The 21430-nt window shown below is 47.9% G+C and overlaps 3 protein-coding genes and 1 pseudogene across 8 annotated transcripts in view; 2 read left to right on the top strand and 2 right to left on the bottom strand.

Annotated features, from left to right (window-relative positions):
• LOC115842997 (torsin-1A) overlaps positions 1-1543 on the bottom strand; it is a 50363-nt gene extending 48820 nt beyond the window's left edge. For 2 of the 3 annotated variants that reach the window (XM_060300314.2, XM_060300313.2), the window contains exons 1-2: positions 1216-1543; positions 308-573 (exon numbers count right to left, since the gene is read on the bottom strand). In XM_060300314.2, coding sequence (XP_060156297.1) covers positions 308-573; positions 1216-1396 — 447 coding nt within the window. In that variant the 5' untranslated portion in view covers positions 1397-1543. The remainder of the gene's footprint in view (positions 1-307; positions 574-1215) is intronic. The other variant, XM_030838601.3, reaches the window with a different exon arrangement.
• A 1113-nt stretch (positions 1544-2656) lies between these two features.
• On the bottom strand, positions 2657-9789 carry C6H9orf78 (chromosome 6 C9orf78 homolog). The gene is made up of 9 exons (XM_030838602.3): positions 9585-9789; positions 9166-9225; positions 7827-7878; positions 7614-7684; positions 6639-6716; positions 5862-6059; positions 4995-5131; positions 4792-4890; positions 2657-3336 (listed from the first exon to the last, which is right to left on the bottom strand). The coding sequence occupies exons 1-9, from the start codon at positions 9665-9667 to the stop codon at positions 3245-3247; spliced, it is 870 nt and encodes a 289-aa protein (XP_030694462.1). The 5' UTR covers positions 9668-9789; the 3' UTR covers positions 2657-3244.
• Positions 9790-9875: 86 nt separating this feature from the next.
• Positions 9876-21430, top strand: part of USP20 (ubiquitin specific peptidase 20) — a 49041-nt gene continuing 37486 nt past the window's right edge. The window contains exons 1-2 of one of the 4 annotated variants that reach the window (XM_060300312.2): positions 9891-9986; positions 20224-20560. The gene's annotated coding sequence lies outside the window, so the exon portion shown is untranslated. Of the gene's footprint in view, positions 10109-20223; positions 20561-21430 lie in introns of all 4 variants that reach the window. The other 3 variants (XM_030838594.2, XM_030838597.2, XM_030838593.2) reach the window with 3 other exon arrangements.
• LOC115842996 (septin-7 pseudogene) lies at positions 15834-21294 on the top strand (annotated as a pseudogene).

The raw sequence follows: 21430 nt of genomic DNA, 5'->3' as shown, positions 1-21430 counted from the left end.
CATTTCCTCTTTTCTAAAACATGTCAGATTTGACCATCTTTAAACTGGATTTGATTATGTCCATCTCTCAAATCCTATGACCCCACTTACTATCACACTGAGCCTGTTTTCAGAAACCACCATGAGCTTTGATGGTATAATTGCTTCCTGCATCTCCAACCCTCTGTAAGTTCCACACTTTTCAAAGGGGAACTGATGCATTTTCAGGGCTCACTCATTTCAACACGGAATTTCCAAATCCCGTTCCCCAGCAAAGAAACCCCAAACCCAGCATCACCCAGAAAGGATCCCGAAATCTGGCCCTTGCCTTATACAGGGTGATGTCGGAGATGTGAGGGAAGTGCAGTGTGGCCACAAACAGGTGGACGTAGTCACTGTTCAGACCACCCTCGTAAATATTCTCTGCGATGATCTTGCTGACAAAATTTTTGCCGGTGCCCGTCCACCCGTGTAGGGAGAGGGTTAGAGGTTTCTTGGGCTTCGGGTTGCTTATGAAGCCAGACACAGCATTTAAGATGACTTTCTTTGCAAGATGCTGTCCAAAGAGCTTGCTGTCCAGATCCTTCTGCAGCGCTGGGAAAAACAAAGCCAGTCAGGCGGGGAGGAGGGGGACACACGTGGCAAAATGCAGCCCAGTTTACAGGCTCATGTGAAAGCCAGCGAAGCCCGCTAAGCTCTTCAAGCGTCTAGTGAGACGCGGATGTACGTAAGCACTTGGCTCAGGTGACCGGCGGGTCCAGCAGGTCCTCTGTCTGCTAGTCCTGCCCGTTCCCGAGCCCTCCTTCCTGAAGAGACCCTTGGCTCCAGTGCCTCCGCCACCAGCGTGAGCCCCTCATCCCCGCTCGGTCCCTCCCACCCCACGCCCGCAAGGAAAAGGGCGGCGGTTCGGCCCCCACTGCTCCGCGCCGGAAGAGTCCCCACCAGCCTTCCCGTCTCCGGCGAGGAAGGAGTAAAAACTCTCGAGTTAGTTTCCAATCGTCCACACTCCCAGTTTCTGAGCGAAGGTGCCCAAACAGCAGCTGGCCTCCGCAGCTCTCCGACCAAAGTCCGGTCTGCCTGTGGCCGTGGCCCAGGAGCCAGGCCCCATCCCGCACTCCGGTTCCGGGTCCAGCCCCGCCGGCCTCAGCGCTGCCCGGGCTTCCGGGCCTCCTGGACCCCAGCCTCTGACCCCCGCCCCAGCCCTAGCACCAGCCCCCAGCCCCTTCCCCATCCTACCGTCCCGGCTGAGGCTCTGCTTCTGGCTGCAGCACTCGGCGAACAGGCAGTAGAGGCGCGGGTAGGAGATGTAGCCGGTGAGGACGCCGGCCAGGGCCAGTGTCAGGCTGATGGGCTCCACCGCCCGCACCGCCAACGGCGCCAGCAGCACCAGGCCCAGTGCGGCCCGGCCCAGCTTCATGCCCGGACCCGCGCCGTCCCGCGCGTTCTCACGCCTACCGCAGACCGGCGCTACCGCCAGACTGCACTTCCGGTCCCTCCCGCCGGGGTCGCTATCTTTGTAGCGGGCGGACCTCCTCCGACGCCGGCGGCCGCCATCTTTGTGAGGGGCACGGCCCTTGCCTGCTTTGGGCGCTGGGGCCGCTGGAGGGGCCCAATTTTGTTTTTAATAAAACATTTTGGCGAACAGTTTTACATTTATAGAAAAGTTGACAGGACAGTACAGAGAGGTTCCTTATTACCACACCTCCGCCCGCACAGTTTCCCCTATTATTAACATCTTACATTAGTATGTTACATTTGTTAAAATTAATGAACTTATATTGCTAGATTGTAACTAACTAAAGTTTCTTCATATTTCCTTAGGTTTTACCTAACGTCCTATTTGTGATCCGGGATCCCATCCAAGATGCCACATTATATTTAGTTGTCATGTCTCCTTAGCTCCCCTGGGCTGTGGCTGTTTCTCAAACTTTCCTTGGCTTTGATGACCTTGAGAGTTTGGGGGGAGTACTAGTCAAATCTTCTGTAGGATCCCCAACTACTGGAATTTGTCTGATGCTTTCCTTATGATTAGACTGGAGTTACGGGTTTTGGGGAGGAATATACTTTACAGAGATAAAGTGCTATCAAAGGAACATACAGTCAACATGATTTATGACTGTTGATGCTGACCTTCATCACCTGGATAAGGTAGTGCTGGTCGGGTCTCTCCCAGGTAACGATATTTCCACTCATTGATTCATAATTTTGAGGATCGCCTATGGACTCGATCCTGGGGATTCAAGAAGAAAACGAGGCACACGTGATTCCTGCCTTCAGTGACCTTGCATTCATTCGAGTGAAGGGGAAAAAAAGCGAGAAGAAAATCTAGTTTACAGATGAGAAAACAGGCTCCGAGGCAAACGGATTTGTCCAACGATTTAAGGAAGCTGTGAGCAGGGCTCAGATCTGACTCCAAAGCCACACTTCTCTAATCACACAATACCTGCTTTAAATCAGCCCAGGAGTCAACCAACCTGTTCTTTCCTCGTCACAACCTGTGTAACTACCTCAGGGAAAATGTCACAGGTGGGCCATACCTGACAGCTCAGCGACTGGAGCCTGCCCACCTCTCTTAAACTAAATGAGAAAACCCCTCTCAGTGATTGAATTTTGCTTTTGAGCTGCCCAACCCCAGACTCTGAACACATTACCTAGCGTTGGTATAAGAAGACGCAATACAAACAATAAGGCTGGGTCCATTTCATATTTAATACTTAAGTGATAGAAATTGTTTTTTCTTTCATAATGAAAAGAAACAGATAACTTTGTAAAAGTCAGAAAATACCAGTGTTCCTTTGATCTCAAGCTAGATTTTTCTGCTGTCAGCTGGATCCACTGTAAACAGTGACGGATGCATTTCTGAACCCCACTCCAGATACTTGAAAACAGGAGACATGATTGCATATATAATAATAATAAAACCACAATCGAAAGGGTATTATCTCACCCTGAAACACACAACTGTTTCCTCCTGACCCAGGGCAAATATTAGGAGAAAGTCAACGTATTTACAAACGAGATTTAATAATGCTCTCAAGAATAGAGTTTGTCCCCAAAGAGGAAAACTACACATTGTTCCAAAAGGTTACAAATTCAGTGCCTGAGAAATCCAGCAGGTAAGCAGCAGGACGGATAGAGTCTGTTTTGGGAACTGTCTGCTAGCCAATGAGCAGGCTTCTGTCCAGGAAGCCTTTTATCAGGGGGAATAAAGGGAGTGAACGACACTGTTTATACCCCACTTTGCACCTCTCCCCTTTAGCCTCCCTCAGTACCGCCTGTTCATCTTCTTGAACTTCTCGTAGTGATAGTCATCTGTGGCCTTCTCGTTGGCAGGACGCTTGCGGTTGGGAGGGGACCCTGAGAAGGAAAAGAGGAAAAGCTGTTTGCCATGCTGGAAGCCAACAACAGGCGTAGCTCCACGTAGGCAAGGACGACCATGCCTGTCTCACTCCCTACAGGAGCCCCAGTGCCTACTCTAGTGAACAGGAACATAGTAGGGCCTCAGTAAGTATCTGTTTTTGGGTGAATAGCAATAAACATGGTGGAGTCAGGTGCCAACCAAAATATGCTGACTTCAGTGTCAGACCAGGTGAGCAGCAGTAGCTACGCTTCACTGAGAGCTTGACAACGTACCAGGCATGGCACTAAATCTGTTTAGACAAGACTTCCTTTCACCCACCCAGCAATCCTAGCAGGGGCATGTTACCATCTCTGCTCAGAGAGGTTAGCTGATTTGCTCAAGGTCACTCAGGAAGTGAAGGTAGGCTGAGGTGAACCCTTTGGTGCCTCCAAAGTCCCTGCTTCCTAGGTATTAATAATAGGAAGCTCTTTGGGAATCAAAGACTACACAGCTAAGGTGTTACAGAAAATAATTTCTCAAGTAGGAAGGAAGAAACAGAGCAACAGGCTGGATTTTCAGAAGCCTCAGCAAATTTAGCATTTCCTTAGAATCATCCCATTGCTGATGAGAAAGATGACACCGCCTGGTGCTGGTGAGCACGTGGGAAAGGGGCACTGCTGGATGTTGCTGGCGGGAGAACAAATTAGGATCATTTGGTGAGTTCTCACAAGGCAGCTTAAGGACATGACATAGGCAAGAATGATCATCATTAAATAGGGAAAACTGGGAAACAACCTAAGTGTCCCGCCAGAGGGAAATGGTTAGACTATAGGACATCTATCTAGACAGCAGAACGTGATACGGCCATTGAAGGGGAAAATGTATTTACTGTCATGGAGAGACAGGCAGAGCACACTAAAAAGCTGTGAGATCCTATTAAGTGTGTATACAGAGTATGTATATTTTTTAACAGTGGGCAAGGTTATACACAGTCAGCCCTTGGTATCCCTGGGTCCCGCATCCGTGGATACGGAAGGCTGACGGTGGGACTTGAGCATCCACAGATTTTGGTGTCTGCAGCGGGTCCGGGAACCAGTCCCCCACGGATACCCAGGGATAACAATATATAAAAATGTTAACAGGGGCTGTCTTGGGTGGTGAAATTATGATTAACTTTTAATTTACTTTTGCTTGTTGCAATTTTCTAATTTTTTGAGTCTCTATTATGTTTGACAGCCCGGTGAATCCTTAGAGCAACCCCAAGTGGTAAGTTTCATTACTATCCCCATCTTAGAGGTAAAGAAACTGAGGCTTGGAAAGGGGAAGGCACATGACCATGGTACAGAAAATGGACTAGAACCCAGATGCCCTGACCCCAAAGCCCAAGCGCCGCCCCTGCCGAGTCCCTCCCCACCTCCACGGGCCCCGGGCAACGGTCACGCCAGGCAGCCCGCGGCCTCTGCTGTACTCACGCTCAGGCTCCGGCTTCTCTGTGTCGCCCACTCTCAACGGTCGGGCTTTGGGCTCTTCTTTGTTTCTCCGTATGGGAGCATTGAGCTCCTCGTGATAAACTGGACCAAAAGAGACCAGGGGACGGGTCAGACAGACTTTGGGAACCCAGGGACCTCAACCCAATGGCGTGGGCCGCAGCTGCTTCCCCAGACGCGACACTTACATCGGTTGTGCTGCACGTAATTCACAGCCATGTTGGTGGGCACAAAGGATGTCTCACTGTCTTTCTTCTTGTTCTGCTGCTCTGCCAGCAGACGGGCCTTGGCATCCTCCGTGGAAATGATATTTTTTATTTTAGCACTATGGGGAGAAAGGAGCCACACCACAGTGAGATCATCACACCTCTGGCCTCAGGTGGAACTGACTAAAGGGGCTGGCAGTCCCCCCACTGCATAAGGACGTCATCTTTCTTGGGGCACAGCTCCCTACAATTTACCAACTCCCCTATGGCCAGACTGTCACGGAGCTCTCCCAGCATCAGAGATGCAGGAGTTACTCTCTTCTGATCAAGAGGAAACTGAGCTGGAGGTCAGGTGAACTAAGGCTCAAAGCTAGTAAGGCCAAAAAGGAAGCGAGAACCCAGAAGTCTCCCAACTTTCTACCACACCCGAAGATGATTATGACCACTGTATTTCCTCCATAAAAATCCCCTTTTGGAGCAGATGCTTTGTAGTAAAAATGAAAGAAGGATCACGGGGTGGGTGAGCCTTTATCATTGCTCCTGCTAGAATAAAGCAGCAGAATACACGGACCTGAAGAGAAGAGCTGAAGAGCTGTGAACTAAGGCTAAATAAAAACATTCTTGTTTTCGGCAGTCAGAGTCCCTTGTCTCTTTAACTACTTCTGACCAACCCTTCAGAGAAACTCCTGGCAACAACCATGTCAGCCTGCCACAGAAGATAGTTTGTATCTGTGGGTTTCCAAGGAGACAGGTTAAGAAACAGTCCCTTAACTTTTAACTGGAAAGCAGAGAGCTCGTCTTTTCTGCCTAGGGGCGGGAGAGAGGCACGACCGTGGGTCTGAAACGCACTCGATGCCGAGGTCCACCTCCGGGATGCCGCTCAGCATCTGGTTGGACAGCATCTCCTCAGTCTTCTTTGCTGAGGAAACCCGGATGTTTTCCGGCAGTTCGTAAAGGCAGTCCTCTGCATTCTTTGGCTTAACTTTCTGTTCCTCGTGTTCCACGATCCCTTTCCGCTTCTTCAGCTCCGTCTCAATGTACTTCATCCTGAAATGAGATACCCAAAGGCCTCAAAAAGGGGCAGGAAAGCTCACAACTGGTGTCTTTTAAGTGAGTGGGGTCCCCAACTCTGGCTCACGGAGCCGTGATGGTTGATGATGAAGTTGCCATCGTTCCATGGAGAAGGAGAAAAATAACTTGAGTTTTTAAATCAAGCTAAAATTTTTCAACTTAAAGCACCAACATATATTATGAGATTCTGTCCTACCACACCATGTGTAAGGTTCTTTGAAGACAAAAAGATAATGGGAGATGGTAGTTTGTTTAACAGCCTTGTTGGCAAAATGAAAAATAAGCAAGTCCATTGTTTATCCCTGCAATTTTGGGGGGATGGAACATTACTAGTCAAGGAATCTAAAATTCCAAGAACCACACTTTTAAAGAATTTTTGAGTTTTTCAAAGTTCTCAAGCCTCAGGCGGTGGGGAAAGGGGAGGCAGGGGCACGAGAGGGGCCAATTTGCTGTCGTTGGATAAGTCTAGAAATGTCATCTGTGACAAAATATCTTGGACTCTGTCTGGCTGGAGCCCTCCCCCAATCTCTTACTGATGAACAGACTGACACCTACATGTCAGCGTCCTCGTCCCTTCGGTTGGTTTCTGCAGAAAATGACGTCCCCAGATGGAGGTCTTCCTCTTCACTGATCCTAAAAAAAGAGAACAGTGAAGCAGAGCCTTAGAGTCACAGCTAAATGAGGCTGAGTGTGATGTTACATGAATAAAACATGTATGCAACGAAATGCACAACATCCTGTTTATGGTCAAGAAATATATACATATATATGATATGTAAATAGAAGGAACTCTAGGAATATATGCAAGCACCCTGACGGCCTCTGGAGATATCTCGGGGGAATGAGTAGATTCGTTTATATTTCACTTTTGTATTGTTTGTATTATTTTTGTAATTGTTTCTATGTTTTCCTCAAAAAAGAAAAACAACCTCCACATGGGTTTGAAAGACAATATATAGCGGCTTCCAAGGTGGCGCAGTGGTTGGGAGTCCGCCTGCCAGTGCAGGGGACATGGGTTCGAGGCCTGGTCCAGGAGGGTCCCACGTACCGCAGAGCAACTAAGCCCGTGTGCCACAGCTCCCGAGCCTGTGCTCTAGAGCCCGTGAGCCACAACTACTGAGCCCGTGTGCCACAACTACTGAAGCCCACGCGCCTGGAGCCTGTGCTCCGCAACGGGAGAGGCCACTGCAATGAGAAGCTTGCGCACCGCAACGAGGAGTGGCCCCCGCTCGCCGCAACTACAGAAAGCCCACGCGCAGCAGCGAAGACCCAACGCAACCAAGGATTAAAAAAAAAAAAAAAAAGTTAATATACAATGCACCTTTACAAGAGGTGCCTGCCTGCATCACTCTAAGTTAACTTTTGAAAAGTTTTTGTTTTCTTTGTTTTTAAACAACATACCGTTTACAAAGCACAAAGGGTACTCCAAGATGTCTCATTAAAGCTGCCGCAGGACCCAGCTCCCTGGGGGAACACAGACCCAGGCAGGGGCTGCAGGTGAATTTGCCTCTCAGCCAGTTTTGCACTTACTTATCTTTGCCCCTTTCCTTTAGTTTCTTCATGTCTACCATCCCACCTGTCTTCATCTGAAAGGGATCATCCTGCAGAGAGCAAACACAGCCGAGAAGAAGCATTTATATAACTTGCAGTGGAATTTTTTCTTGTTTTCTTTTAAGAAGACACAATCATCCACTGCAGAGCAGCCACATCTTCTCACTGCCCAGGGAGGACCCCGCAACTCACCACTAGAGTGGTCTCTTCTTGTACCTTCTCTCCCACCAGCAGGGCTACAGCACTGAGAAAAGCCAAAAAGTGGGGGAGAGAGAGAAAGGGCACAATTCAGAGATAAGGAGAAACATTTAGGAAGTCTTTAGGTTGCAACATTAGGGCAAGGGTGAGATTTGCGGGGTGAACACTGAAGCTGGCTGGAAAAGCCTACAAGAATAACAGGGTCCAAGAAACACTCTAGATGCTGGAGGTGGGGGTAGTGGTGACGTCAGTGGTACATTTTCCTGCAAAGTCATTTAGCATTATCTTGGCTTAGAAATCTCATTTCTAAGATTATGCCTTCAGGGAAAATGAAGCTAAAGACAAATGCAGGAAAATACTATTGCAGCCTTATTTGATGGTGAAATTTTAAAAAATGATCTACAGGTCCCAAAATAAGGGGTAAGTTAAATTATGATATGTACATCTGATAGAATGTTATGCAGATATTAAAAAGGTTTTTGGAAAAATTACCCACAATGTGGTTGAATGCCCACAATATCGTAAGTTGAAAGTACAGTAGTCCCCCTTTATCTGTGGTTTCACTTTCCACAGTGTCAGTTATCTGCGGTCCAAAAATATTAAATGGAAAATTCCAGAAATAAAAAATTCCTAAGTTTTAAATTACTAGCTGTTCTGAATGGTGTGATGAATCTCTGCCATCCTGCCCCGTCCCACAGAGGAGGTGAATCATCCTTTTGCCCTGAGTGTCCACACTGTATACACTACCCACCCATCAGTATAGGAAAAAATAATCTACATAAAGTTCAGTACTACCCAGTCTTCAGGTATCCACTGGGGGTCTCAGAACATAGCCCCCGTGGATAAGAGGGGACTACCGAAGAACAACAGAATAAAAGTAAAGCTGCTCATCGTCTTTACAAAAAAGAGAGAAAACAGACAGGAAAAGAACATTAAATGTTAACACTGATCACCTCTGTATGGGAGAATTATGGGTACTGTTTATTTCCATGATTATACTTTTCTAAATTTTCCCAAACTCTTAACAATCAGTGTGCATTTCACAGTTAATCACAGTGTGCATTTGACAATAAAAACACTGATCAATGACCTGTTTCTGTACCTCTGGAGTAAACTTCAAGATCACAAGGCTCGGGGCATGTCCTGATTAAACATCTGCAAAAAACGCTTGGACCCCACCCCAGACAGTACAAGGTGTAAAGTGTGTCAAGAGAAGGGGCTATGCCTGAGGAGATATTTGTGACAGCGACCGGGTGGGGATGCGGGAGTCGGGGTAGGTGGTGTCTCGGTCATGCCCTCCTCCTCCGGGTCCTCTCCCCCACGCAGTACCCACCTCACCCCGTTGGGCCTCTTCCTCAAGTTCTGCACCTCTCGGGTCTCTTCCAGTTTTAATCTAAAAAAAAAAAAAAAAAAAGGCAATGCACAGGCTGAGAGACCCTCCACGGAACTCAGAGTCAAAAGGCAGCTTCGAGGGACATCCCTGCCTCGCTGCCTGCCCGCAGTGGTCCAGAGGGTGACTCTGCGTCTGGACCCACCAACGGGAGTCAGAACCGCTGCGCATGCCAGGGGCACCTCTCCCAACCATGAGACCTTGGGGCGGCGGTCTCATCCCTAGGGGCCTCAATTTCTTCACAGAAGGGGATAACAACCGGCTCATAATTAGCAATGATGTCAACAAGGTACCTGGCCGGTGGTGAGTCCCCCTAGGCTGCCTCTCTCTTCCTGCCCCGTGGAAGCCCGCCCCAAACGCACCGAACTTCCTCTGAGTCCTGCTCATCTTCCTCCGACTCCGAGTCGGCCCGGCGCCGGCGGAAAGTCTTCCCGGTGACCGGCATGGTCGCGCCAGCCCCGCGGTCTAGCCGCCGAGCCCCTGCGCTGAGATCTAGGATACTTCCGGCGCTCAGCAGTGAGATCAGAGCGCCGGCCCCTACCCGGCCCGGCCAGGCTCGGTCCGGCCCCAAGCCCTCAGGCCCCGCCCTCGGCCCACACCGTTCATCTGACCACGCCCCTACCCCTGGCGTCGGCCTCTCCCGATTGGGCAGCCGAGGGGGAGGAGGCGGGGCGCGGCCGGCCGGGCCTCATGACCCTGCGCTGCGCCGAGCCGCGGAAGGCGCGCTTGACTGACAGGCGGAGGTGGCGCGGTTGCTACGGCAGGTGAGTTCCGGGCGGCAGCCAGCTGCTTCAGGGGGCCGGGTCTCTCCGAGAAGGGGCGAGCCCAGTCCAGCTACGGGCCGGCGGGGCCTGGCCCTGTCTGGTACGCAGAACGCCGCGGCCAGGTGAGCTGAGCCTGGGACCCCCCCCCCCGGCCGCCACCGCCCTGTCCCCTCCTCCAGCCGGCGCCCAGGGGATCCTCTCGGGCCCCAGCAGCCCACTTCGAGCCCCCAGGGGCTCGTTGCTTCTCTGGAACGGGGGCCGCTATCTCTTTTATTTCTGCCTGGGCCTGACCCAGCGTTTAAAGCACGTGTGTGGCGTCTCGGAGCGCTGACTTGTATTTCCCCGGGGTCTGGGCCCTGACGGGCACTTTTTTCTTTAGGGACAAAAGATGACCACTTCTTAGCGATGATGAATTAAAGCCCCAACCCCGACTGCCCCGCTAATGATCACTTCCAGCCACTTCTCCCCGAGGAGGGTCGCGTCTGGTGTTTTGAACCCACCCGGGAGGGTTTGAGGGTTGAGGGTGCTTGCTGGCCGCTTCCCGGGACCTTCGGGGGCCTTGTTTTCGTCCTTTGTCACGAGGACTGTCTCTCCGGCCTCCGCCCCTTCTACCCGAGGATGCTGTGAGGATTAAGTTTGTTTGAAAAAACAGGCATCAACAAACGCTTAGGATATACCTAAATGCATAAATAATGGCTTACGGGACGTCTAGAAAGCCCTTATTAGTTTTTCTTTTCTCAATATACTGTCTGTCCTTTCCTTTACAAGAACTACCTCTTATTAAGCACTTCTTATGTGGCAGGCACTGGACTCAGCATTATTTCATTGAACTCATCCAACAATCCTAGGAAGTAGATTCAGTTACTGTTTTTCATTTTGCAAACGAAGACACCAAGGCTCAGAGAGGCAGTATGTGCCTCAGGTAGCGCAGCTGGAAGGTGGAGCAGGAATCAGTCACAGGCCTACCTCTGCTGCACCTTGCGCACATGAGAGTTCAGTAAATGTTTACTGCAGGTTCCCTGTTCCGGAAGACCGTTCTGAAGCAGGGCAGCATTTCTGGAATGCCTTACTTTTCTCTGGAACAGTCTCCTTGGAGGTTGTTGTTCTCTTCCTTGGACTGAGACGAATAGTAGACTCAGGACTTGTTGGAACGGCCTTTTGGCTTTGATGAAAAGCCATAGTTTAAAAGCCTCCAAGTCTTGCCCTCTGCAGCCTGGTTCAGCCAAACCCAGATGCACATGGAATCACTGGGCACCTTGTCCGGGGTGGCCGAGGGAGAGGCTCCTTGGGAATTGCTGCAGGAACCCAGGGAGTCGACGTCTGCAGCTCTCACGCTCTCAGAGTTGGCTCCAATTTTGCCCTCGCAGCAGCGCTCCCACCGGGGGTACTGGACAGCACTAGGAAGAGGGCCACAAGGGCAAGGACATTTCTAGATCCCCCTCATCTGACATCCCAGGGAGGACCATCTGGTACAGATGCACGGTCCCCACTGGCCAAGACCAGAGTGCCCACCGATAACCTCCTGGGCTGTGGCAGATCTAATTGAGACTTGTTTAGCGAAAGTAATGCTGAAAAGTGGCAGCTGTAAATCTGGCAGCGTGTGGCTGGGCTGAGGGGCTGCATATCCTCTGAGTTTTGCTGGGCCTTCTTGGGGATGGGATGAAACTGGTTCTCAGAGGGAGCCTGTGGGAAATCTGGGTTCTCTTCAGTTCAGAGATAGACCATGTCTTCGTTTGGTTTGAGAGCTTGGTTCCTGAGGAAATGTCCAGGTTTGGCTTGAGTTTGGGTTAGTGTGCCGGCTCCTTTGTGGAGCCAGGTGAAACATGGGCTTGTGTCAGTGAGCATTCATGTCTTTGGGATCCAGCAAAATGATTGCAGTTCACAGCCTGGCCATAGCACGTATTCAGTGCACGTTTGTTAGACGGGTTTACTTATTCAGCATCTATTTACTGAGCTTTCAGTATATGGAGCAGGCACTGTTTTAGGTGCTTGAAGAATATTAGGGAGCAGAAGAGACTAAAGACCCCTGAACTAGTGGACTTTATCTTCTGATAACATAAGTATGTAAGTATGTTAGAAGGTGATGCCATGGAAATAGAAAAAAATAGAGCAAGACAAGGGAATCAGGGGTGGCAGGGAGGGTTGACTTGCTAATTTCAGTTGGTGTTCTGGTTTGCGGTTTGGTGGGTAACATGACAAAGCAGCGGACTGAATTCTAGGCCCTGGGTTCAAGTCCCAGTTCTGCCAGCTTGCTGTGTGAGTCTGGCCAGGAAACTTCCCTTCTCTGAGCCGGTTTCCCCACCAGAGCCCCTGCTGTGCCGTTTACTGGCTGTGTGACCTTGGCATGAACCTCTCTGATCCTTCCCTGCTTGGTGGTTTTAGGGGTCCTAGTCTGAGTTTCTGCTTAGACCTACTCCAGGGTTTGCAGCTTCCCAGTGACCGTGGCCAGTCACTGCCTCCCGCCTGTTAAGCCCCAGGGACTGCCAGCGTGGGGCAGCCACAAACCCCATTAACAGACTCTTTTGGACCCCGGAACAAAGTGCAGTACCAGGTTTCGGGCCATGAAGAGATGTTATCCTAAACTTAAGGAATTTAAGTTGAGCAGAAAAATGCTGTGTGAAGAATGACTCAGAAGAGGTACTCGTGAGGGAGGCCAGGGGAAGCTACTCTGGGGGTGTGGGGGTGTGGGTTCAAGGATGTAAAGGTCATCCCCACTCCAGTCTGGCCAGGGCTATTTGGGAGCTGGTAGAGCCAACAGTTCAGAGCACTGACTTTGGGGCAGGCCGTCCTGGGTTTGAATCCTGGCTCAGCTGCTCAGTAGCTGTGTGGCCCCCTGCCAGTCACTTCGCCTCTCTGAGCCTCCGTCTTTCCTCCTTTAGTGATGGAGGTGGAGATGGATTTAGTTCTCAATGTTGCCCGACCTCCAGAGTGGTTGTGAGGATTTAGTGAGGTGTAGTAGTACCCGTTCCAGTACACCGGGCCACTCTGGGCGGCGGCAGGCAGGGCTTGGCAGGGAAGGAGGTTTGAGGGTCCTGCTTTGAGAGTCGGAAAGATGGTTGACTCAGTGAATTAAGACTGGTTAAAGGAAGGGATGTATCTGGAATTTGGGGAAAATGGGGTTGCTTGGAAGTAGAATGGAGAGAAGGCATGAGGGAGGGAAGAGACACGTGTTCTGTGGGGCAGAGGGCAGCATGGAGGGGTGTGGGCACAGGTGTGTGGGGTGTGGGGTGGCCAGTGTGGTGGGGATCAGGGCAGGTGGGGTCCTTGTGTTGGGGGCGGGCTTGGTAGCATCACCTTCCCATCCTGAGGAACTGGGCTCTTAGGTGGCAGAAGGATGTAGCCAGAACCCCTAGGAAAGTGATGAGTAATGGGCACCTGAGGCCTGGTCGCAGCAGCTCTGCCAGGCCCAGGTGTGCTGCCTCACTGCCTGCGCTCCTGCGCGGCGTTGAGGTGGGTCACTTTCCCCATCACTCCGTGCAGGCCCCGGGGAGGGGGAACGTGCCTGCCCTTATTCAGGATGAAGCATCTTGGAAGTCTCATCCGGGGCCCGCAACGGGTGGGCTCAGTGCCAGACCTACCGGCCTGCCTCCTTTCTTCCTGCTTTCTTGTCCCCGAGAGAGGAGGTGGGTCTGGTGGGTCAGGAGGGACAGGTGCCCCGGCATCGCTGTAGTGGAGGCGCAACCCCTCTGGCTGGCATCTCGGGCGCTGGCTGTGAGGCGGTGATTTCCAGCAGCACAGCGGAGCTGCGGCTCTCAAGAGGGCCCATTCCCGCATCCAGGCCTCTCAGCAGCACAGGTATCGTTCCCTTTCAGTCTTTATTAAACGCCTGCCGTGTGCACTCCGTTTATTTGCACAGAGGGAAGGGTGGGAAGGGCTGTGAAGGCGGACCCCACCTGGCTCACTTCCCACTGCACCGCTTCCTTGCTCTCTGGTCTCAGGCAAGTGGCTTCTCATCTCGGAGCCTCCGTTCTTCCTCCGTAAGATGAGAAACAGCGGTCCTTACCCAAGAGTGTGTAGTGAAGTGCCGGGCATCGTGCCTAGCGCAGAGTAGGCACTCGAGCTTCTGGTGTTGAGTTAGGGTTACCTTTTCCGAAAGACCCCTCCCTGCTCCCACCTTAAGTGAATTAAAGGGACTCTTTCAAAAGTGTCTATTTTGAAAAACATCAAACTTATAGAAAAGCGAAAAGAATAATAAAATGAAATCCCATTTGTACCCTTCACCTGTATTCACCGATTATTAATATGTTTACCCTGTTTACTGTCTGTATATTTATACACTCATTATCACCAGAATCATTATTGCCGATCTATTTAAGAGTAAGTTGCAGATATCATGACCCTTTGCCCCTAACTATTTCAGGAGGAATTATCTAAGAACAAGGACACTGTAATACATAACCTGAAAATGGTTTTCATCTTCAGAAACTTTAACATTGATATAATACTATATCAGTTTCCCAGGGCTGCCATAAAGTCCACAGACTGGGTGGCTTAAACAACAGAAATTTATTTTCTCACAGTTCTGGAGGCTGGAGGTCCAAGATAAAGATGTCAGCAGATTTGGTTTCTTCTGAGGCCTCTCCTTGACTTGTAGACAGTGACCTCCTTGCTGTGTCCTCACATGGTCTTTTCTCTGGGTGCATCCCTGGTGCCTCCTTGTGTATCCAAATTTCCTCCTCTTATAAGGACACCAGTCAGGTTGGATTAAGGCCCACCCTAAAGACCTCATTGAACTTAATTACCTCTTTAAAGACCTCATCTCCCAATAAGATTATATTCTAAGGTACTGGAGGTTAGGACTTCAACATATGAATTGGTGGGGGGACACAACTGGGTCCATAACAAATACTGTTATCTAATATGTAGTCCATATTCAAATGTGTCAGTTGTTCCACTAATGTCCTTTTCCCCGTTGATCCAGGATCCAATTTTGTCAAGTCTTTTTAGTGCCTTTTCTCTGGAACAGTTTCTCAGCCTGTGTTGAGAAAGGGAATTGATTTGCCTAGAAGCAGAGGTGCCGACTGCCTTGGGACAGGAGCCCTATTTAAGGATTTGCACCATTCCCTTGGGTCTCTTTTCAGGGCTTTACTTTGATGTCAGAAGCACTAGGAGGTGAGCTTGGATCTTTAAAAGTGTCACCGAGAGCCAGAACTGCGTTAGTCACCTGCTGTGTGTCATACTTGGTGGACATTATACATTTCTCGACTGGGCTGCTTGGCCTGCACTGTCCTGGGCAATGGAGCCCTGAGTGAAAAGCTGATGCAGGACATGCGACTTATGTTCCTACCAATCTCAGTTTCCAGATCTATAAAGCGTGGCCAGTAACACAATTTATAGTACTAAGCATTTTTTGAACTTTGTTGCTGTGCAGATAAATACAAACTCTGAGCCGCCCTGCAAGTCCAAGTGATCAGAAGTCATTAAATCCTTCCCATGGGGCTTCCCTGGTGGTGCAGTGGTTGAGAGTCCGCCTGCCGATGCAGGGGACACGGGTTCTTGTCCTGGTCTGGGAGGATCCCACATGCCGCGGGGCGGCTGGGCCCGCGAGCCATGGCCGCTGAGCCTGCGCGTCTGGAGCCTATGCTCCGCAACGGGAGAGGCCACAACAGTGAGAGGCCCGCGTACCGCAAAAAAAAAAAAAAAAAATCCTTCCCATGCATTGCCCCACTTCATCCTCTCAGTTACCCTAGTTGCTGTCTTTGTCCCCATTTTCCTGGATGAGGAAACTGAGGGTTGGGTGATTTAGCTAAAGATACACAGCTTGCAAGTGACAAGAGCAAGGAGCCGAACTCAGGGCTAGCTGTCTCCATAATTGCCTTGTGTGATTACAGACCACTCCGGGGGACGATGGGTGTGGAGCAACTGACATGTAGTAAGAGCGCAGTGGAAGGTGACTCCCGTTAGTAATTATAGCATCCTTTGTGGCTGCACACAGGTGCCCTGGTGTTGAAACAGGGAACTCTGTGCCCCATGAGGGCAGGGCCCGGGCCTGGCTTCTTTCGCATCACCCTAAGGAGGTCAGCGTTGGTTGGGGACCAAGATAAAACAAAATGAAAAATTTTAGACGGCTGGGATCAGTAAAGTATGATCCTTGCAGACTCATGCACTTCAGATGTTTCGTGTCCTGCGTGGACTATTAAGCACCCAAAGTTTTCGGTACTACCACTTGACGTTTCCCTGTATGTAAACTGATTTTTTTAAAACTTGAAGTATAGTTGATTTACAATGTCGTGTTAGTTTCAGGTGTATAGCACAGTGATTCAGTTATACATACATACATATATAGGTGTGCATAGGTATATATATGTGTGTATGTAGGTATATATAGGTGTATATATATATATAGGTGTGTTTATATATATATATATATATGTATTTTTTCAGATTCTTTTCCTTTATAGGTTACTACAAAATATTGAGTATAGTTCCCTGTGCTATACAGTAGGTCCTTGTTGGTTATCTATTTTATATAGTAGGGTGTGTATGTTAATCCTAGCCTCCTAATTTCCCCTTGGGTAACCACAAGTTTGTTTTCTGTTTGTGGGTCTATTTGTATAAAATGATGTTTAACCATTAACTTTTTAAATAATGTTAGTAAACCTTAAACTTTCTATGTTGCTCATACACTGTTGGGAGGCAGATAAATTTATATAATCTTTCTGGAGGAAAATTTGTCTATATATATCTAGTGCCTTCAAAACAAACATTTTGACCCAGTAATTTTTCCTGTGGTCAAAGATTTATATTCTAAAATATTCCTCACTGCCATATATCTAATAACAAAACACACACACAAATATCCTAAGTGTCCAACAGTAGGAGAATGGTTAAGTAAGGTATTGTAGAGCTTAAATTGTATGTGGTGTAATGTTATTCAGCCATTAGAAATGAAGTTGTTAAAAAGAAGTCTAGTGATGTGGGAAACGTATATAATATAAACCAAAAAAATCTGTATGCAAACTATATCTGTCATAGTCTGGTTTAGTTTTAAAATTTATATATTCATACATATGAATAAGACTTACCAAAGCAGTAACCAAATTTTTTTCTGTATAGAAGGATTACAGGTGATTTTTATTTCATTTTGTTTGCCTGTGTTTTCCAGCTTCTATGGAGGTGAATATTAATTTCATTAAAACCAAACAAAGACGCCATTTTCTCTTTGCAGGGTAGGTAGGAGAAGATGAAAATTTTTAATCCAGCGCAGAAGTTAATGAGGCAAAAACAAAGGTGTTAAGAGCAAATCTTCTTCCGAACGAGTCACAAGGTGAAGAGTTGTACTTTTCAAGCCATCCAGGTAGCGGCTGAGGCAGTTCCTCTGTTGGGGCTTCCGGGACCACTCAGGTGCTGCTGCCCCTCTCTGAAATGGCCCTCAAGTGTCCTGTTCACACTCTGTGGGCCTGGAGAGCTCCAAGGGATGAGGTTCTCCTCCCCAGGGTGCTCTCAGGAGTCTGCAGAGAAGCACGGACAGACGCAAGAGGGGCAACCCCACATACCGAAGAGGCCGGACACGTGCTCCTCTTATTTTCGAAACTTTTTTTTTTTTTTTTTTGCAGTACGCGGGCCTCTCACTGTTGTGGCCTCTCCCGTTGCGGAGCACAGGCTCCGGACGCGCAGGTTCAGCGGCCATGGCTCACGGGCCCAGCTGCTCCGCGGCATGTGGGATCTTCCCGGACCAGGGCACGAACCTGTGTCCCCTGCATCAGCAGGCGGACTCTCAACCACTGCGCCACCAGGGAAGCCCTTATTTTCGAAACTTTAAAAATTATACTTAAAAGTAACCAATTAGGGTCTATGTTACAAAAGCAACACAAATTTGTTGCAGAAAATGCAGACACGCAAAAAAGGAGGAAAAGAAATCACTTGACTCCATCCTCCCAGAGATGAGGAGGGCACCCTTTCTGTAGGTGCAAAAACAAAATTATTTTACCAAAATGGAATTTTACTATAACAGCGTTTTATAACTTTTTGACTTTTTTTCCTTTTCCATTATGGTTTATTACAGGATATTGAATATCGTTTCTGTGCTATACAGTAGGACCTTATTTATCCATTCTATGTATAATAATTTGCATCTGTATGGCTTTTTGACTTCCGATTCATTCAGCAAATATTTACTGAGAAGTTACTGTGTTCCAGGTGCTGTTTTAGGTATTTGGGATACAACAGTGCATAAAACAGATCCCTGCCCTTAGGGGACTCACATTCTTGAGGAAAGATAGGAATTAGACAAACAAAAAATCCCGGCAGTCTAGTGGTTAGGACTCTGCGCTTCCACTGCAGGGGACCTGGGTTCGATCCCTGGTGGGGAACTAAGATCCTGCCTGCTGTACAGCATGGCCAAAAAAAAAAAAAAAGGATAAATGACCAAAATGATTATAGAGCATGCCAAGTATGGGCCAGGATGGACAGAGGGCCTTTCTCGAAAGAGAGTAGTGGGGTAGGGTGGGACTGCCTTCAGCAGGGTGGCCAGGGGACCTGGTCAGGGGACAGTGAAGCTGAGAACTGAGGGATGAGAGAGGGAGAGCTACATTGAGCAGCACGGCCGGGCACCAGTGGGGACCAGTGTCTTTCCTGGTCATTGAGTAGTTTACTTCATTATACCCCATCCCAGCTTTTTCAGATTTGTTTTAATGGTGTCATATTATATGTATTCTTACGCAACTTATTTAAAAGTTATTGTATTTTATTGTAGTTTTAAAACGTCAGTAGAATACATATAACATAAAATGTACCATCTTAATCATCTTTTAGTGTACAGCTCGCTGGCGTTAAGTATGTTCACAATGTTAGGCAACCATCACCACCGTCCATCTCCAGAACTTTTCCATCTCCCCAAGCGGAAACTCTGCACCCACAAATCAACTCCCCATTCCCCCTACCCCTGACAGCCATCATGCTACTGTCTGTCTCTATGGATCTGACTCCTCTAGGGACCTCGTATAGGTAGAGTCGTACAGTATTTGTCCTTCAGTGTCCGGCTTATCTCATTTCGCATAATGTCATCTAAAACATTCCAAGACCATAGAAAGTTCTCTCTTGCCTCTTTGCAGTGTAGCCTTACCTTCTGCCCCAGGCAACTACTGATCCAGTTTCTATCGCTGCAGATTAGTTTCGTCTGTTTTGAAATTTCATAAAAGAATCATATAATGTGTACTTTTTTGTTTCTTTGACTTCTTTTCCTCAGCTTAATGTTTCTGGAATTGATTCATGTTGCTGTGGGTATCAGTAGGTCTTTCTAATGCCATGCATTATTCTATGATATGAAAATAACAAGAGTTTGCTTCAGTCCCCTGTTTGTTGGACATTTAGGGTCTTTCCAATTTCTGGCTATGATGTATAAAGCTATTATGAGTGTCTGTGTACAAGTCTTTGTGTAGATGCATGTTTTCATTTCTCCTGGGACGATATCTAAGAGAGGAACTGCAGGATCCTATGATAAGTATAAGCTTAACTTTGTAGGAAACTGCTAAACTATTTTCCAAAGGTTTTTATACCACTTAACACTCCTATCAGAATCTATGAGAATTCCTTTACAAATTCAGCAACAGCTGGTAACGTATGTTACTAGTTTTAGATATTCTTGGGTGTGTGAGATGTTATCTCATGGTTTTAACTTGCATGTCTCTGATGGCAGGTGATGTTGAGCGTGTTTTCATGGGCTCGTTGGCCATTCTTACTTGGTGAAGTATCTGTTCAATCATTTGTCCGTTTAACAAAATTAGACCATTTACCCTTTTGGGAGTTGTAAGAGTTCTTTATATATTTTGGGTATTTGTCAGATACAGGTTTCGTGAACATTTTCTCCCAGCCTGTAGTTTGTCTTTTCATTTTCTTAACAGCATCTTTTGAAAAGAAAAAGTTTTAATTTTGAAAAAGTCCGGTTCATCAATGTTTCCTTTTATGATTAATGCCTTTTGTGCCCTGAGACCTTCGCCAGCTTCAAAGTCGCCAAGATTTTCTCTGTTTTTTCCTCTAGAAGTTTCAAAGCTGTAATTTGTTTGTTTAAAGTCTGTGATCCGGTGGGCTGTTCCGTGCCCAGGCTGGTCCTGGAGGGGCTGTTGGTCAACGGGAGGGTCAGGGTGAGGTCCGGGGCTGCGGTGGTGGCTCAGCAGACGGACCTTGAGGGCTCCGTGGGGTTTGCAGATCTCCCACATCAAGTACACAGCAATCAGTGAAGAGAGCGGTTGGATTCACACTTAGGGTTCCACATTAACCAACTCGTTATTCCTCACAGATTTGTATTCTGCAGAGCATCCAGGTCCTTCCATAGAATAAAAAAGACCGTATAGGTGGAACAATCCAAAGTTTTCTTCAAAGAAGGTGGTGCTCAGTTGCTGCTCACGATAGTTGATGCCCTGGGGTTTGGAGATGCAGTTGGGCATAGAAACTGCTGACAGCCTGTTACTGACTGCATTGATAGCACATGCGAGGACCACCTAAGTGCAGAATCTCGAGTGAACAGACGTTAGACGCTGGACAACAAGATGCGGTGTTGTTTACACTTCGTTGCTTCTTCAAGACATGGACTTCAACCGTTGGATATCGAGTTTATGAAGTGTTTGCATGAAAAAGTGAGTATTATCCCACTTATTGCCAAAGCTCACACCAGAGAAGTGTCAACAGTTTAGAAAACAGATGATGAAAGAAACCCAAAACTATAAAATTAAAATACGTGAATTTCCAGAAACAGATGATGACGAAAAATAAAAACTTGTTAAAAACATGGAGGACCGTTTCCCTCTTGTGGAAGGTAGCAGTACTGTCATCAAGGTTAATGGCAAAAGGGTCAGAGGAAGGCGGTATCTTTGGGGTATTGCTGAAGTTAAAAGTGGTGAACATTGGAATTTGACAATTCTAAGAAATATGTTGCTAAGAACACACATGCAGGACTTGAAAGGTGTCATTGGTAACGTGCGCTATGAGAACTACAGAAGCAGAAAACCTGCAGCTGTGACTTACGCTGGAGTTGATAACAAAAAGAACAAAAGGCAGCTTCCTAAGAGCCCCCGGCACAAATGGAAGAAGAAAGAAGGGAGCGTGTAGCTAAGATGATGTTGGAGATGGAGCAGGTGTTGGAGATGAAGGCCAAAGAAAAAGTTCAAAAGCTGAAGGACTCTGAAGCTGAGCTCCAGCAGCGCCATGAGCAAATGAAAAAGAATTTGGAAGCGCTGCACAAAGAATTGGAGGAAAAACGTCATCAATTTGAAGATGAGAAATCAAACTGGAAAAACTCAACAGTGTACTTTCGAACAACCAAACTCTGAGACCCATGGAAAAAAATGAGAAGAAAGGGAAGGTCTTTTAAACCCTCTACTGACCACCAATTATATAAAGTCTGTGATTCATTTCTAAATACTTTTTGTATATGATATGTAGGGTAGGGGTTAAAGTTCATTTTTTTTACCGTATGGATATCATTGTTCCAGTACCATTTGTTGAAA

This window comes from Globicephala melas, chromosome 6 (genome assembly GCF_963455315.2).
Source record: "Globicephala melas chromosome 6, mGloMel1.2, whole genome shotgun sequence".
Lineage (NCBI taxonomy): Eukaryota > Metazoa > Chordata > Mammalia > Artiodactyla > Delphinidae > Globicephala > Globicephala melas.
Note: the sequence above shows the minus strand (reverse complement) of the source record. Positions and strands in the feature narration are given on the sequence as shown.

Bases quoted from the DNA above. Each gene is read 5' to 3' on its own strand.
- C6H9orf78 (XM_030838602.3), bottom strand. From the start codon at position 9,667: ATGCCGGTCACCGGGAAGACTTTCCGCCGGCGCCGGGCCGACTCGGAG. The intron at 6,717-7,613 runs GTAAGTGCAAAA...CTCTTTTTTTAG, and splicing joins AAGGAAAGGGGCAAAGATAA to GATCAGTGAAGAGGAAGACC. The intron at 5,132-5,861 runs GTGCGTTTCAGA...TTCTCCCCATAG, and splicing joins GAGGTGGACCTCGGCATCGA to TGCTAAAATAAAAAATATCA.